Source organism: Pteronotus mesoamericanus, unplaced genomic scaffold (genome assembly GCF_021234165.1).
Source record: "Pteronotus mesoamericanus isolate MK-2021 breed Mesoamerican mustached bat unplaced genomic scaffold, CSHL_Meso_final scaffold_54, whole genome shotgun sequence".
In the NCBI taxonomy this organism is placed as follows: Eukaryota; Metazoa; Chordata; class Mammalia; order Chiroptera; family Mormoopidae; genus Pteronotus; species Pteronotus mesoamericanus.
Genome location: NW_026555321.1, coordinates 25,140,282 through 25,157,546, shown reverse-complemented (window position 1 = coordinate 25,157,546; position 17,265 = coordinate 25,140,282). Strand labels below are relative to the sequence as shown.

Here is a 17,265-nt window from a genome sequence, read left to right as displayed (position 1 = left end):
TGAGATATAAAAAAGGGGAGGGTACCTATAAATGCCCAGATTACTGTCTGGAGAGAATTTCCACACAATGGTCCAGGGAGGGAAAATGCAGAGTCAAAGAATGTCATTTTGCAATAATAAAAGAGTAGTTCATCAAGAGGATGTTATCAGTCTCAAACATTCATGTACTTAATAATAGTGTCCAAATACCTGCAGCAAAAAGTGATAGGAAAAAAAATAGGCAAATTCACAATAATATTCTGAAATTCAACACCTTTCGCTCTCAGTAACTGACAGCACAACTAGACAGAAAATCACGATATAGAAGGCTTTGACTACAGTATCAACTAACTTGATCTAATTGACATTGATTGAATACTTCATCCAATAACAGCAGAAAACATGTTCTTTTCATGTGCATGTAGAACATTTACCAAGACAGACCAAATCCTGGGCTATAAAACAAGCCTCAATGACTTTTAAAGAATTCAAATACTATACTGTATGTTCTCTGATACAATAAAATAAAAACAGAAATGAATGACAGAAAGATCTCTGGAAATTTCCTAAATGTTTGAGAACTAAATAATACGTTTCTAAATAACCAATGGGTCAAAGACGAAATCAAAGGGAAAATTAGAAAGTATTTTAAATTGAATGAAAATAAAAACATAACTTATTACATTTTGGGATGCAGCTAAATGACCAGTTAGGGGAGGTTTACAGCAGCAAATGAATACCTAGGAAAAAAACAAATGTTCCGATCAATGACGTCAGTTTCTACTTTAAAAAGGTAGGTAAAAAGAGTAAATTAAATCCAGAGTAGGCAGACAAAAAATGGAAATAAAGATGAGAGTGGAAATCAGTGGAGCCAAATGGGAAAAATCAACGGACTCAAAAGTTGGTTCTTTGAAAAAATCAAATAATATTGATAAATCTCTAGTCAGCAGGATCAGGAAAAAAAGAAAAGACACTAATTATCAGTGTTAGGAATGAGAGCAGTAGCATCAATACAGATTCTACAGATATTAAAAGGACAATAAGGGAATATTATGGCCCTGGCCGGGTGGCTTAGTTGGTTGATACATCATCCCACTGTAAAAAGTTTGCCGGTTTGATCCCCGGTCAGGGCACACACCTAGGTTGTGGGCTCAGACCCCAGTTGAGGCGTAAATGGGAGGCAACCAATTGATACTTCTCTCTCTCCATTCCTCTCTTTAAAATCAATAAACATATCCTGGGGTGAAGATTTAAAAAGAGAGAGAGCATTATGAACAACTTTATGCCAATACATTTGATAATTTTGATGAACTAAAACAAAATTTTGAGACACACTATGGAATTTCACTGAAAAAGATAGATCACCTGAATACCCCTGTATCTATTAAAGAAATTGAGCTTGTAGTTTAAATTCTTCCTAAAAAGAAAACCTCAGACCCAGATGTCCTCTTAGGTAAATACTAAACATTTAAGAAGAAAATAATACTAATTTTGTTTAGACTCTTGTAGAAAACTGAAGGGGGCATGCTGCCCCAGGCATTCAATAAAGCCACCATTACAAGAAAACTACAGACCATTCAATAAAGCCACCATTACAAGAAAACTACAGACCAATATCTCTCAAGAATATACACACAAAAGTTCTAACCAAAATTTTAGCAAATCAAAGCCAAGAACATATAAAAACACAATTCACCATGACAAAATAAAGTTTATCCCAGGGATGCAATGTTCATTTCACATATTAACTTACTAAAAAAGAAATATCATATAATTATCTCAGTAGACAGAGAAAAAGCACTTGACAAAATCTAACGCCTACTCCTGATAAAAACTCAGCAAACTAGGAATAAAAAGCAACTTTCTCAACATCATAAAGGGCATCTATAAAAAAAGCCTACAGCTAACATCATAATGCGGAGAGTGAAAGCTTTCTAAGATCAAGAACAAGACAAATATGTCTTTAGTCAGTGAAATAAGGCAAGAAAAAAAGAGAAATAAACCATCCAGACTAGAAAGAAGTAAAACTATCTTTACTCACAGACATGATCATCTATGCAGAAAATCCAATGGGACTTACAAAAAAGCTAGAATAAATGAGTTAAGCCAGGTTGCAGGTTATAAGATTAATATACTAAATCCTATAGTATTTCTAAATACTAGCAACAAAAAATTCAAAACTGAAATAAAAACCAATATCATTTATAACACAGATGTAGGTATAACTCTGACAAAATATGTGAAGGATCTATGCACTCAAAACCACAAAACAATTGGTGAGAGAATTAGAGAAGACTTAAATAAATGGAGAGAGATTCTGTGTTCATGGGCAGGAAGCTCAACATTGTTAAGACGTCAATTCTCCCAAATCTATAGATTCAACACAATCCCCATCAAAATCTAGAATTTTAGAATTTAACTGATTCTAAAATTCATATGGAAATACAAAGGACCTAGGCTGGCCAAAACAACTTTGAAAAAGAACAAAGTTGAAGATTTAACAGTACCTGATTCCTGGACTCATTATAAATTCTACAGTTATCAAGACAGTATGGTATTAGTGTTAAAATGGACATACAGATCAAAGAAATGGAATACATGGACAAACAATTTTCATCACAGATACAAAGTCAGGAAAGGACAATCTTTTCCACAAATAGTGCTGGAACAATTGCATATTCACATACCAAAAAGTGAACTTTGTTCCGTACCTCATACCATATAAAATATTAACTCAGGGTAGATGATAAACCTAAAACCATTAAGTTTCTAGAAGAAAATGTAGGGAAAAACTTTTGTGACCATGGCTTAGGTGACAATTTCTTAGACACAACAGCTAAAGCATGATCCATAAAAGAACAAACTGATAAAGGGGACATAATGAATATTAAAAATCTGGTTTTTGACAGACACTGCTAAGAATGAAAAACCAGCCACAGGCTAAGAGAAAATATTTGCAGATCACATATCTGACAGAGGACTTGTATCCCAGTGGTTTTCAAAGCTTCCCCCCTAGAAGACATTCTAGGATTAATGGCTCTTTGTTTAAGAGAGAGACTCAGAGTATAGAGTAATAATCATGAAGAATCTAGAGTAGCAGCTCTCTAACTTCAGCATTACCTGGACGGCTTATTAAGACACAGATTGCGCACCCTCACCCTCAGAATTTCGGAATCAGTAGGACTCAAGGGTTTTCATCTCTGGTAAGTTCTCTGGCTGCTGATGCTGCTGGCCTGGCTGCCACACTCTGAGAACTGCAAATCTAGACCAATTTAGCCTCAACTAGAAATACAACGTCAGATGCCAGTTTTTTCCCCCACCAAGGGACATTACCAAATAAACTATGATTATTAAGAAATTTATCCTCCCCGCCTTTTGTTTATTAGCTAGAGATATCTGTGGATATTAATCAGAGCTTCTGATCCGCAAGAACTAACAAATATGACATCACCGCACTGGCATGATTCTAGCCCTGCCTCTTTGTTGAATACACATTTTGGTTTCCACAAAGCTGTTCAGAGCTCACCCTGGAAACCATACATGGCCTTGTACCAACTGTCTCATAATACCAATTTTTTCCTAATGGCAACATGCAGAAAACCATCATGCCCCACTGAACCCTGTAAACCTTCCCGACCCTGGGCATGGAACGCCTCAGCCCCCTGAGGGGCTGCCGGCCAGGTCTCACCGTCCAAGATGGCCCATTGATTGTCAATCTCTGTGTGTTTCAGGTAGGAGTCTTCGATGGTGGGGTCGTAGTCAGGCACAAAGATCTTCTGGAAAAACTGGATGGTGAGGGCACTCTTGCCCACACCCCCATCCCCCACCACCACCAGCTTGTACGTGGGGAGGTTGTCACTGGGGACAGCGCTGGTTGCCATGTTTCTGGTGGATCAGACCTGGGGAGGCAAGACACATGGAATGAGGCAGGGACCTTTTCCTGTCTGACCTAGGGGAAAACATCCATAGCTTTTCTTGCCTTTTTATAGAGGAATAACCACTCCCAATTACAGAAAGTTCTGAAAATATAAAACTGCTACAGAAAATTTAAATGTCACCCCTGGTCCCACCACCCAGAGTCAATCACTGTTAAAATGATTTATTCAATCATTTGCTGAATGCCAGCTTTGTGTCAGGCTTGGTCTTGGGGCCAGTAGTACATAGTACTACTAGATGTCATGTGGTCTTTAATACGTATAGCCAAAAGCCATGTCAAAGAAGCTTTCCCACCACTAAGTGTCGCACTGTACCTGTACAGATAAACGTGAGGGTGTTAGTCTGAGCAGGGACATCACAGAGGTTCACCTTTCACATCAACTCTGATCTATGAGTCTGCGGTGCTAAGAAGGATTTGAAGCTTCCTTTGCTTAAAGGGAAAGAAGGGCCCGATAGCTTAGCACACTTGAGCTCAAGGTCTTAGGGGCCCCTTGCAAATCTCAGAATTCTGTGATCCTGGCTCTTCTCCCTCTGTCTTCTTGACTTTTATGATGCACAAAGGCATGCTAGAATCTTGTGGCATCTGGTTACCGCTGTTCCGGTTGGGGAGGCGGAAGGGAAGAGCAGGGCTCAGCTTTGTTTTAATGACATGGAGCCCAGCTAAGGCAGTGGTTCTCATGCAGGAGCAAGTCTCCTCTCCACTCCAGGATATTCACAATGTGTGGAGATACTTTTGGTTGTGAAAGCCAAGTGGGTGTTACTGGCATCTAGTCAGCAGAGGTCAGAAATGCTGCTAAATATCCTAGAATGCACAGGGCAGACCCTCATGACAAAGAACTGTCCATGCTAAAATGTCAATAGTGCCAAAGTTGAGAAACCTTGAGTTAAGGTGACTAGGAGGGGGCTGGAAATATGAAGCGAGGATGCTAAGAATAATTGGGCTTTAACATATAAGGAATGATTGTGAAGAGGCAACAGAAGTAAGGAGTGATCTTTGGAAAGAGTGTCACAAAATGACAACAAGAAGAGGCAGGCAGGGAGCATGGAAGGAGCACTCAGAAAAATAGAGGGATGCCAGCCTGTGAACCAAAGGGTTGCTGGTTCAATTCCCAGTCAGGGCGCGTGCCTGGGTTGCGGGCCAGGTCCGCAGTAGGGAGCATGCGAGAGGCAACTGCACTTTGATGTTTCTCTCCCTGTCTTTCTCCCTTCCTTCCCCTCTCTATAAAAATAAATAAATTTAAATAAAAGAAAAATAGAGGGAAACCAGGACCTATTCTAATGAGGGAAGCCCACAGGCTCCAGGAGGGGGGGGGTGACATCACCAAATGTCAAACATTGGTGGGGGTGAGGAGGGAGTCACCTAAGAACAATCTGAGGGTTGTTGCCAGGGACCTATACTGCTAACTGCAGGCTCCGCGGGGGAGAAGCAACACCACCTCCTGGGTAGCACGAGAACTAACCCTGAGCTGAGGGGGTGAAAGCTTGATCCTCCCCAGTGTGTGTGCACATTGGGAGGGGGAAAGGCATGGTGGTGTATGTGTGACCGGGAAACTTAAGGACTCATAGCAGGGAGCAAGGAGGTATTTGCCTTGGCGGGGCACTGGATCGGGAGTCCCCTGCACATTACTGCAGTCTGAGAAGGCCACTGATCTCTCTGAGCCATGGTTCCCTCACCTAGCAGATTAAAGGGCTGGTTTTTTACAGTTATTTTCCTCTCCAAAAGAGTCCTCAAGTCTACATTTCAGCAGAAAGGGTGTTAGACAAAAATGTGGGTTATGTGGCCACACTGATTTGCATGGGGCTCCAGGCGAGAGTCATTGTGTAATCGTTTGCAGTTACTGAAGCTTGATGTTGACATTTAGGATTTCCCTGCAGTGTGGGGAAGTAAGGGTGAAAGTGCAAATCTGTCCACACTGGCGTGAGACTACACTTGCATAAATATATCAAAATCTCAAATGGAAATACCCTCTCTTGCAGCTATACCGACGTGAAAATTTATTCTAATAGGCAGACAAGTGTAAGAGATGTTAATATCAGGACAAATATGAAAATAACTTAAATGTTGGAAGGGGTAAGTTAAAGAAAAAGTTATCCAAACAATGAAATACTATGCAAGTACAGCATAGGAAATATAGTCAATAATATTCTAATAAACTATATATGATGACAGATGGGTATGAGATTTATTGGGATCATCACTTAGTAAGTTATATGATGTCTAATCACTGGACTAACATAATATTGTATGTCAACTGATGTCGAAAATGTCAAAAAGAGATATATTCACTTGCCTAGAAAAAGTTCATATTGTATATTAAAAAACAGGCTGCAAAACATCAAGTATGTATGGTTGCATGTCCATGAAGCTACCCATCTGTGAACCTACACATCTAGATGTGGATCCAGGCAGAGAGAGGATTGGCAGGTGACTGTCTCTAATGCAGATTTCAGGGCACTTCCTCAATTTTTCTATTTTCTATAAGAAGCATGTATTATATTTGTATGCCAGAAAAGCTTAACAATATTAAAATGTTACCAACAAAATCAAATGTTCAGGCCACCTTAAAATGTGTGATTCCCTTTCTTTCAAGGGAGATTTAAGCTCCTTTAGTGCAGGACAGAGGGAGCAGGGACCAGCTGCAGCCCCAGCATCTGGTTTCTATACCTCCCTACGAAGGTGGGATAAGCTGAGGCTTCTGCACACTGAGCTCTCCCACGTGACAGAGATGGCGGGTCAAGGGGACATAGAGGAGCTGGAGGGAGACAGACGTGGGGAAAGGTGGGAGAGAGCCAGCTCCCTCTTTCCTTTGCCTCTCAGGTCAGGGGAGAGTGGTGTCAGCTCCTCACTGTCCCTCCTTAACTGCTGTCCTGGCTTGGGGTGAATGGTGACACTGGGCCAGGGCAAATGCACTTGTCTATGAAAGAGGCTGTTTTTAAAGCTCCTTCCACTCTCTGCTGGCAGTGACATGAACAAAAAATACTAAGTGGGTGGGAAGGTATTGGGAAGGAAAATTGTTTCTCTTAAGTTTCTTCTCAAAATAAAACAGGATAAGAAATACTCTAGTAAACATGATAGAGAACATGAACTGAACTTTGGAGTCAGCGCTCTGACCACCCACAGCAGAATCACCTGGGGACTTACTAAAAACTGCACTCTGCTTGCCATGCAAGGCGGCCGGCAGAAAACGGTCAGATGAGAGCCCCCCTTCTCCCACAGAGCCCAGAACTCGGGAGTTGAGTTCCCGAGAGACCCTGAGAGACCCCGGGAGCCAGCTCAGGGTTCCCTCCCAACTCAGGCTCAATGGAACAGCGTTGGAATGCACGGCTAACGCCAAAATTGGACTGGATCCCTGTGGTGAAAAACTCTTAAGTGCTGCCCGCAGCTGACAGGTTGAGTCTGGGCTCCTTCATAGACACTGAAGGCTGTCACTGGCTGCCATCAGCTGCCATCGCTGACCTCTCCATTGGTCAGTACCTGTGCTGCAGCCTCTCATACTCTACTCTCTCCTCCAACCAACTTTGTTTTCTTCCAATGTGCCCTTTGGTCACATTGAGTCCTCTGCACACCCCTGAGGCCCCAGCAAGAGCAAACACCTCTTCACAGGTCAGGCCTGAGCCCTGGAATTGTACTCCCCGGAGACGCTGTGCCTGTGCCCTGGGATCAAAACCCGGAGCTGCTGGTGCGGAGGCCACTGTCACACCTAAAATCTTCTACACACTTATTTTGCACAGAAGGGCAAGAACTGTATCTGGCCCCTGTCTGTAGCACAAAAGCTGGCACAGCACCAGCACGGAGCAGGCACTCACTGAAGGAACTAGAAGCTCAACCCTTGCACTTCTGAACAACCACCAGACCACCTACTGGCCGCAGCACTGGCCTCACCATGCAGAGGGCTAAGGGGCAACTCTCCCAGCCAGGGGTTGGGACCGTCTCCCTTCCTCTACTTGGTTGAACTAGTCACACCAATAGACCTTTCTGGAACCAACTGTGAGCTCAGGAAGAATAAAAAGGGGTTTCCAGGATGGGAGAAGGAGTCCAGAAAATTCCCCAATTCATTAGGCTCTTGGCCAAATCTCCTGATGGGCATATTTTTTCAGTCCTCAACCTCCCCCCAAATAATCCCTGACTAAATTATGTCTTTGTAAATGGGGAGGGCAGTCAAAATGCCAAAGAGCATGCACTACACTCCTACAAAATAGGCTGGTCTTATGTGGCACAGGGAAAGATTTTTTAAAAGTCATCACAGGCTATGTTGAAAATCACCACAGGATAAAAAGTTGGTTGGTACTTAAGGAGCAAAATGCTTAAATTCACAGCCTATTCAACTATAAAGCACCTTGGAGATCACTCTAGAATGTTGGTTCTTAACTTCCAGTCAAGATGGCAGCATAGGTAAATGCGGTACTCGAATCCTCCCACAACCACATCAAAATTACTACATCATTCAACCATCATTCAAAACCACCTGATATCTACCTGCACGGAAGTCCTACAATTAGGGACTTAAAGAAGAAGCCACATGGAGACTGGTAGGAGGGATAGAGATGCGGAATGGGCTGGTCCAACACCCACATGTAGCAGATAAAAATCAGGAGGGATATTTTGGCTGCAGAATTCCCCCTTGAGGACTGAGGGGTCCCAGCCACACACCATACCCCCAGCCATGGCTCTAGTGCCAGGAAGAGAAGTCCTCATAATTTCTGGCTGTACAAACCAGAAGGTTTTGTGGCTGAGAGACAGAGGGTTTCTGGAGTCTCAGGTATTCTTCTGAAAGGGCCCACACACAGACTTACTCAGACTCACTCCCTCTGAGCTCCAGAACTGGGGCAGCAGCTTGAAAGGAACCAGGGATATATGGAGGTAACTGAACAGTCTGGCAACAGGGCGAGAGCCGGGAGGGCAGCTTTCTGCCAGACAAAAGCACTGGCAGAGGCCATTGTTCCTTTTCTGAGCCCCCTCCCCCACCACAGAGTTGGCAACAGGGAATCAACAGTAGAGTAGATGAAGCCAAGAATCAAATCAATGATTTGGAATATAAGGAGCAAAAAACACATAATCAGAATAACAAAAAGAAAAAAAATCTAAAAAAAATGAATATAGTATAAGGAGCTCCTGGGACAACTTCAAGCATACCAACATTCACATCATGGGGACAGATGCCAGAAGGAGATGAGAGAGAGCAATAAATTGAAAACCAATATGAAAAAATAATGGCAGAAAACTTCCCCAACCTGGTAAAGGAGATAGACGTTAAGTCCAGGAAGCACAGAGAGTTCCAAACAAGACAAAGCCAGAGAGGCCCCCACCAAGAAACATCATAATTAAAAAAATTCAAAAGTTAAAGACAAAGAGAGAATCTCAAAAGCAGCAAAAGAAAAGCAATTAGTAACATACAAAGGAGGTCCCGTAAAACTGTCAGCTGATTTCTCAACAGAAACTGCAGGCCAGAAGGGAGTAGCAAGAGATATTCAAAGTGATAAAAAGCGATGACCTACAACCAGGATTATTCTGTCCAGCAAAGCTATCACTTAGAATCACAGGACATATAAAGAGCTTCCCAGAAAAGAAAAAGCTAAAGAAGTTCATCACCACCAAACCAGTATTATACGAATTGTTAAAGGGTCTTCTTTGAGAAGAAGAGAAAAAAGATAAAAATATGAACAATAAAATGGCAATAAATAGATATCTACCAACAACCAAATGTATAAAAACAAAATAAACAAACAAGCAGAATAGAAACAGAATCATAAGTACAGAAAACATTCTGGCAGTTGCCAAATGGGAGAGGGGCTGGGGAACTGGGCGAAAAAGGTGAAGGGACTGAGAAGTACAAATTGGTTGTTACAGAATAGTCATGGGGATGCAAAGTACAGTATAGGGAATGTAGTCAATAATACTCTAATAACTTTGGATAGTGTCAGATGGGTAGGAGATTTATTGGGATGATCACTTAGTAAGTTATATAATGTCTAATCACGGGGGTAAAACTAATATAATATTGAATTTCAACTAATTGAAAATTAAAAAATGATTTAAAACAGTTTTAAAATTAGAATAGAGTCTAAGGTACAATATGCACAATAAGTGAGTCATAGCTTTAACACTAGGATGTTAAAATATTCAAAGACTCGTGTTCTGCTTCATAAAAAATAGTTTACTATAGGCATACCTTGTTTTATTTTTTCAATTTATTGACTTGAGAGGGAAAAAGGGTAAGAGAGAGAAACATTGATTCGTTGTTCCACTTCTTTATGCATTCATTGGTTGCTTCTTGTATGTGCCCGGACTGCGGACGAATCTGCAACCTTGGCAATACGTATTGGGACAACGTTCTAACCAACTGAGCTACCCAGACAGGGTCAGGTATACTCTGTTTTATTGTGCTTCATAGATGTTGTGTTTTTTACAAACTGAAGGCAAGACCCTACATCAGCAAAAATATTACTACTCGCTTTCTTGCGACACTCACATTACTGTGGCTGTCTGGCACCGAAGCTGCAGCATATGCCTGTAGCAGCATGTTCTCATTTATCTTCCTAGTTATTAAAATGTTAATAATAGATGACATAGGCGTTTTACTATAAATTTGGGATATTTACACAGGGTAATTAATTTATCACTATCTCATATGTTTATTTGAAAATAGTTTTGAAAAAATTGTGGTGTCATTAAACATATTGATTTTCCCTTTGTTCAATGTCAGAAATGCTTAAAATGATGTACTTAGGAAACAGAATTAAAGGGAGTTTAGAAAAATCTGTATAAATTGAATTTATTAAAACAATCTGATAATGCTCCAGCCAATGTGGGTTCAGTGGGTTGGACATTGTCCCACAAACTGAATGGTCGCTGGTTCCATTCCCATTTGGGGCACGTGCCTTGGCTGCAGGCTCAGTCCCCATTCAGGGCGTGTGCGGAAGGCAACCTGTTTCATCTCACATCAATGTTTTTCTCCCTCTCTTTCTCCCTCCCTTCCTCTTCCTAAAACCAAAAATAAAAATAAATTTAAAGAATAATTTGTTAATGGCAAATTGTGAACCAGAAGACAGTTCATAGTAAGATTTATATACAAATGATTAAGTTATACTTGTATCATCTCAAGCATATATTTCCTTCGCATATGTGATGGTAACTCCATAAATTTTCTGGTGCTCCTCCATTTGTCAGAATTTTTCCCACTGAAGAACATATTATATACTATATCTTAGTTGATTTTTATTACTAAACCACTACCTAAGGAATAAAAAAAATTAAATTAAAAAATAGAATGTTGGTTCTTTGCCACTGGGGAGTCATGGATGGCCCCTCTGAGATGGGACGGTGGTATACGGTGGACCCAAGGCTCTCCTTAAGTTTCCCTGCTGATTTTCCATGCGGGATTCTCTCCTTCTGACCGGCTGAATGATCTTGGGAATGTGCCCGTTACAGCCTCAGTTTCTCACTTGTTAGATGGGGTTGGTTAGAGAATCATATTTTGCAGAATTGTCCTAGGCATAAAACTAAAATGCATGAAATGTGCCCAGCTGAGGGGAGGAGCTCAAATCTTTGTTCTCTAGCCTCACTTTGTGTGTGTGTGTGTGTGTGTGTGTGTGTGTGTGTGTGTGTGTGAGAGAAGGAGGGAGGAAGACAGAGAGAGACTTTCTCATGTTTCCTCTGTTCTGAGGCTCTGCATTCCCAGCCTCTTACCCTTCCCCCATGAGAAAACCCCCCCACCCCCCGCCACCATGCCATCTCAGCTCCACTGCAGTCAGATTAAATAGGCCTGTGTGGGAACATCACCCATCATTTAGAACATTGTTTCCATGGGAAGTGGCTCTGAGGTTCCAGGCAGCCCCTCCACTTAGAAACCAACTTTTGGAACAGCAGCCACTTGGCAAATGGGTGCCGGTTCCCATGGCAACCACCTCTTGAGAGCCCTTCCCAGCCAAGAGGCAACCCAAACTGTTGCTTCCACTGGAAACTTCTTCCTAAAAGGCAATATCGCTGCCTCAACAATCCTGATAACATGTATCTTTAAGCCAAGAAATAAGTTTTTGGGGCTGCTATCTATCCTTTGCTCCTTTCTCTCTCCAGGGTTAGCACCATCTTGCATAATTTCAAGTTGTTTCCTGAACAGCTGATTCACCTCCCTAAGTGGCTTGGAAGTTCTATGAGGACAAGAGCCATGCCGCCTCATTTCCTTACCTCTCACAGGACCAGACAGGCCCAACACGTGGAAGGCTCAGGGTCCGTTCAATGACTCCACACTGCCCCCAAGCAGCCTTCGACCCACCCTGTCCTCCCTTAGGCCAAGTAGCAGGGGGTGATGCCTGTTCTGATGGGCAGGCTCACACCCCTAGGAGGTGAGGTTGGGAGACTGATGACCCCAGAATGACTTCCTCGCCCAGCAATTTTCAAGTGTGCTTGGGCGGGAGGGGGCGAGGGTGCCCAGCCCTCCTGGGGACAGTCTTGGGCAAAGCCCCGCTTTGTTCTTCAGAACGGACTGCGCGGAGTAACAGCCTTCAACTCTGTAGCCCGGACACTAGAGTTCACTCATGTCTCTGATATGGACGCCCTGTGTGACCTGAAGCAAGTTTCTTAATTTCCAGCAGACTCAGTTCCCCCATTTGTAAAACAGGAAAACAGGATGCTCAAGAATGTGTAACATCCCAGTTTAAAAAGACAAAAACAAAAACTGGAGGACTTCCCAGCAAAGGCATATCTGCTGTGATAGTCAAAGCAGTTGCCCCTAGTCTCCCTCCAGGTAGATGCCAGTGACTCAGACCACTAGCCTGCTCCATCCACAGCCCTAAGTACCTAGGGCTGCTTGGTGACTCAATACTGTGTCAGATATAATGACTAGGACAGCAGTGGGCTCCCAGCAAATAGTGATCCTCAGCAGTTTTATCACCAAATCTTTCCCTTTCCCCCCAGGTTCCCAGTTTCTAGGGCTTCTACAGATTTTGCTTCCCAAAAGAATACCCTAAAATACTGCCCGTTTTTCTGCACCGCATCTCCCCAGCCACCATCACTTCCTAAGCAGCGTCATAGAGTCCTGGCCGGAACCAATGGTGCCCAGGAGAGGCCACAGAGCGGTAACACCACTGCCATTTAGGGGATACCTGCGGTGCCTTGGTTGGACGCCAAAGGTCATGCTTGGAACCATCGCACCTCACTGCCTTGAGCTCCTCAGACAATCAGCTTTGCAGCATCAAAGGACTTTTCTTTGACTGTAATTGTGACTCACTAACCCATAGGGTTCATCCTGTGGCTGTTTCCTTAGCCCTGCCTATAGGACCACAGATTCAAAGCAGGGGCAGTGGCCAACTCAGAGCCTCTCCCAGGGGTGCTGCCACCATCACTGAAGGCTTAGTTTGTATTGCTTTTGCTTCTCATTTCTATACTAATTATTTTGCAGATTCTCCTGAACCCCATCAGTTGAACTACAAGTTGTTTAGGAAAATAAGGGTGGAAGAGGGGAACATATTCTGTATTAATGGAGCTCTTAGGAGAGTGAATGGACTTCTAGTCACACTGAGCTGAATCAGCCGTAGGAAGCTAATGTCATCTCTGTGATATCTGGGTGCGCCCAGCTCAGGGGGATGAGGGCACAGGGAGGGGAGTGACCCAACCCATGGGGAGGAAATGGCTCTGAATTCCAAGAGCTGCCCTTCCCCTCTGCACAATTCCCAGAAATGGGCAGCTTCCACAGGGCTGCTGACTTGCGGCTGTGCCTAAATGGTGTGTGGCCCTGCCAGGGTCTAGGCCACTTGGTATCCCTCAGGACTTCACTCTCCCTCCCCAAGGTTCTGCTCCAGCCCTCTGCCTCGCACCTTTGCTGATCAAGCCGAGCGCTGTCACTGCTCTACTCAACTCTCTCAGGAAGCTACCAATGCATTCCTCTCACTTCATTATTAAGACTTAACTGCTCGCCCAACCACGTGTGTTATTTTCTGCCGGAAAAGACATTAAACATCATTGGCTTTAGACGGTGAGTCTGTGACACAGGTGCTGCCCCACCCGCTCCCAGAGCCATAGCAGACATCATTAATCAACCATGGTCTTCTTTCCTGCTCAGTCTTAGAACCCTTTTCATGCGGCACCCTTGGCAACCAGAGCTGGGTGACTGATTGGTCCAGTTTGCTAACCCAAATCTAAACCAAAACTCATATGGTCCCCTTCAAAACATCCCACCTAGTGGCCATCCTGTTCTGTGGGAAGAGCTTAGAACCTTTAGGGATAGCCTGCCTGGCTATCTATGGAGATAACCCATAAGGCTTCACACACACACACACCCCCCGCACCCCCCCAACCCAAGACTTAACTCCAGCCCTTCTGTCGCTTTGCTAATGCAAGCCCGGCATGTCACTGTACTACTCTGGAGATAACCAGGTCCTTCTGTTGATGAACAGATTGTATTACCTAAGTCTTCTGTTACTACATCAGCTCCTGCTTTTCTATCCCATCAAATCCAAACTCCTCTGCTGGGATCACACCTCACACCCAAACTGTTGGCAGAAATGGTCCAGCAGGGTCCAGAGATCCAGGTAAAGACCAATGCTGGAAGTCAGCCAGATGTGGGATACAATGCCCTTGGGCTTACCACCTCCAATTACTTTGTGCTTCCTTTTATACCACAACTAACACTTAGGTCTTACCGCTGGTGTGAAAGTGCCTCCTGGAGCTTAGCCATCTGTAGAGCTTAGGATCTATGCCCCAGCACCGAGTGCCAGAGCAGGTGCGCAGAAACCCCCTGGTGTAAGAACTACAGTCGTGATCATGTTAAAAAACAATACAAACACTTAATGTAAGTGAAGTGCCTGATGCTGTTGGGAGATTTTACCAAATTCACTCATTTAATTCTCACAACAACCCTATGAGGTGTGACTTTGATTATCCCCATTTTACAGTTGAAGCAACTGAGACACAAAGGAGAAAAATGACTTTTCTAAGATCACCCAGGCGATGCCAGGACCTGGAACCATGTCCTGTGGCTCCAGAGCCCAGGGCCAGCCTGTCACGCTAGGCATCCTCTCGAGGCTGGCCGAGGCGGGGCGGGGGTGGAGTCAGTCTGGGCAGCAGACCCCAGAGTTCCAGGAGGAGGGCAGCAGTGAGCCAGGGAGGTGGCGTCACAGTCAGAGAGTCCTCCAAGGCCAGATCACTGTTCCTGGGGCAGGAACAGCTGAGGACACCAGTGCCCAAGAGGCCCCCAAGGCAAATACTAGTCACTGAAAACAGATGTGCCCCTCATCCCTACTAGGATAAAGTCTACAAACAGGACACAGGTGTGGTACTGCCAGGTGGCCTCCTGCACTGAGGACCAGGGAGGCAGCGGGGGCTGTCGGGCTGCGTGCATTGTGGGAGCGCCAAGTGGCTTTGACGCCTTCATTTTCCAGCAGCTGAGTTAGGGACCCTCTCCACTGTGCCAGTCCTGCCCCAGCCCCAACCTGTCTCCTTGTGGTCCTGCACACAGACTGCTCCCTCCCCAGCTTAAGGCTGGCCTCTCCCCTGGAACTCCTTACCAAGGAGCTTAAGCTATGGACTCAGACAGCTTGCAACCTTAGGCAAGTTACCCACCTCTGTACCTTGGTTGCCTCGTCTATAAAGGTGGGGACAGTGGCAGTATTTGCTTCACAATGGCCATGAAAGGCCACACACTTATTTGCGTGGCCCAGCCTGTGACCCATAGTGAGTGTTCAATAAACATCAGTATCCTTCCAAGTCTGTCTCAAGTCCCCTTCCTCCAGGAAGCCCTCTCTCCTCTCCAGAGTGCTTCCTGAGTTCATGCCTGCAAACCAGCAGGTTCTACAGGCAACAGCTCAGCTCAGCCCATCTCCACACCCTCCTCTCATGCCATCATCTGCAGGCTGGTCCCCACTCTCCCATCCTGCCTTGGAGGGCAGCAGAGTGGCTCAGCCTGCCACTGTCCTCCCCACAGCAATGCGCTAGGATGGCAAGCCCCCACATGCTTGCTGACTGAATGACAGATGAGATTTAAGCTCCTTAAAGACATTTCCCCAAGAATTCAGGAGATGCTTGTTCACTGAATAGACTGCTGAAGATACCAAAATACTGGGAACTCAGCATTAAATATGGATTCCCTCTCTGGTCTTTAAATCCATAAGTGCTCTCCACTGTAAAACCTAGCCCCTCTCTGGATGCCTCTTTGGAGAGAAAAAACAGGACACACGACATCAGAAAGGCCCCAGTCTTATGATCTAGGAGGAATAAACTGGGAAAGCCGCCATATTTATGATACGTATTTGCTCAGACTGCAGAAGACTCACACATCCAGTAAATCCTCCCAGAGCACACACAGTATGCCTGGTGCTGGGACCTGAGGAGTCCAGGCCGTATGAGTGCAGGCCCCTGGCCTTAAGGCACCTGGTATGTGTGGTATAGGGGAGGGGGCAGGCAGACGGAGGGCTACAGCACACGGGGCTAAGTTATGTGGGAGTGGGAGCACGAGGATGAGGGGCCTCTCACCCAGCCTGGGGGCATTGCAGAAGGCTTCCTGGTAGAGACAATGCTAAAATGGCATCTTGGAGGCCACATAGGTATTAGCTCAGGTGAACAATAGAGAGAAGGTACTCTAGGTGAGGAACAGAAGCTGCAAGGATGTAAAGCACAGAGGTGCGAAAAGCCCAGGAGGCACCAGGTAAACAGGCTGGCAGAGGTAAGGGGAGTGGGAAGGAGGCTCCTCTTGGCTCCTAAACAACCAGGGGTCTTCATGGTTGCATCTCTAGCACCAAAAACAGTGCCTGGCACACAGTGGCTGCTTCACAGCACCGAATAATGCAGGAACCAGCGCCGGGCTGCAGGGCGAGGCAGGGGGAACACAGAGGCCCCATGTGTCCGGGAGGCCCTCCGACGCTGCCCTCCACATAGGCCTGCAGGGGCACAATGTCAGCTGGCTGGACAGCTGCCCAATCCAAGGGCTCCACAACCTTTCTGATGACCACAGTGAGGTTAACCAGTGAGAAAAGACCAGCGGAGACTGGATAACGTGCACAGGGCAAACTGGGTATTCCAGAAGCTCAGAGGTGAGGGGAAGCAAATGGGAAAGGGCTACAGGTCATATGGGAGCAGGAAGATCACAGAGATGGCGTGTGGCACAGCCACAAAGGCCTGAGGTCAGGAACGCATGCGTGGCATTTAACACCCCCCTTTTGCCAGCAGGGAGAAGGAGAGAGACTCAGGCATTTGCCCAAGGGCACAGCTTGGTAAAGGACAGGCGAAGCTGAGATTTGGCACCCGGACTGGAAACTAAAAACTAAAACTCTGCCCCACTCACCTCCCAGCTGGTTCGGGACACCTGTCCCTGGCGAGCCTGAGAGGTTCTCAGAACCCAAGGGGCCAGTGAGGGCCCC

At 45.1% G+C, this 17,265-nt stretch overlaps 1 protein-coding gene across 2 annotated transcripts in view; it reads right to left on the bottom strand.

The window, feature by feature from the left end:
* MRAS (muscle RAS oncogene homolog) overlaps window positions 1-17,265 on the bottom strand; it is a 53,140-nt gene that overhangs the window by 22,703 nt on the left and 13,172 nt on the right. For both annotated transcript variants that reach the window (XM_054595800.1, XM_054595801.1), the window contains exon 2: window positions 3,668-3,878. In XM_054595800.1, coding sequence (XP_054451775.1) covers window positions 3,668-3,860 — 193 coding nt within the window. In that variant the 5' untranslated portion in view covers window positions 3,861-3,878. The remainder of the gene's footprint in view (window positions 1-3,667; window positions 3,879-17,265) is intronic.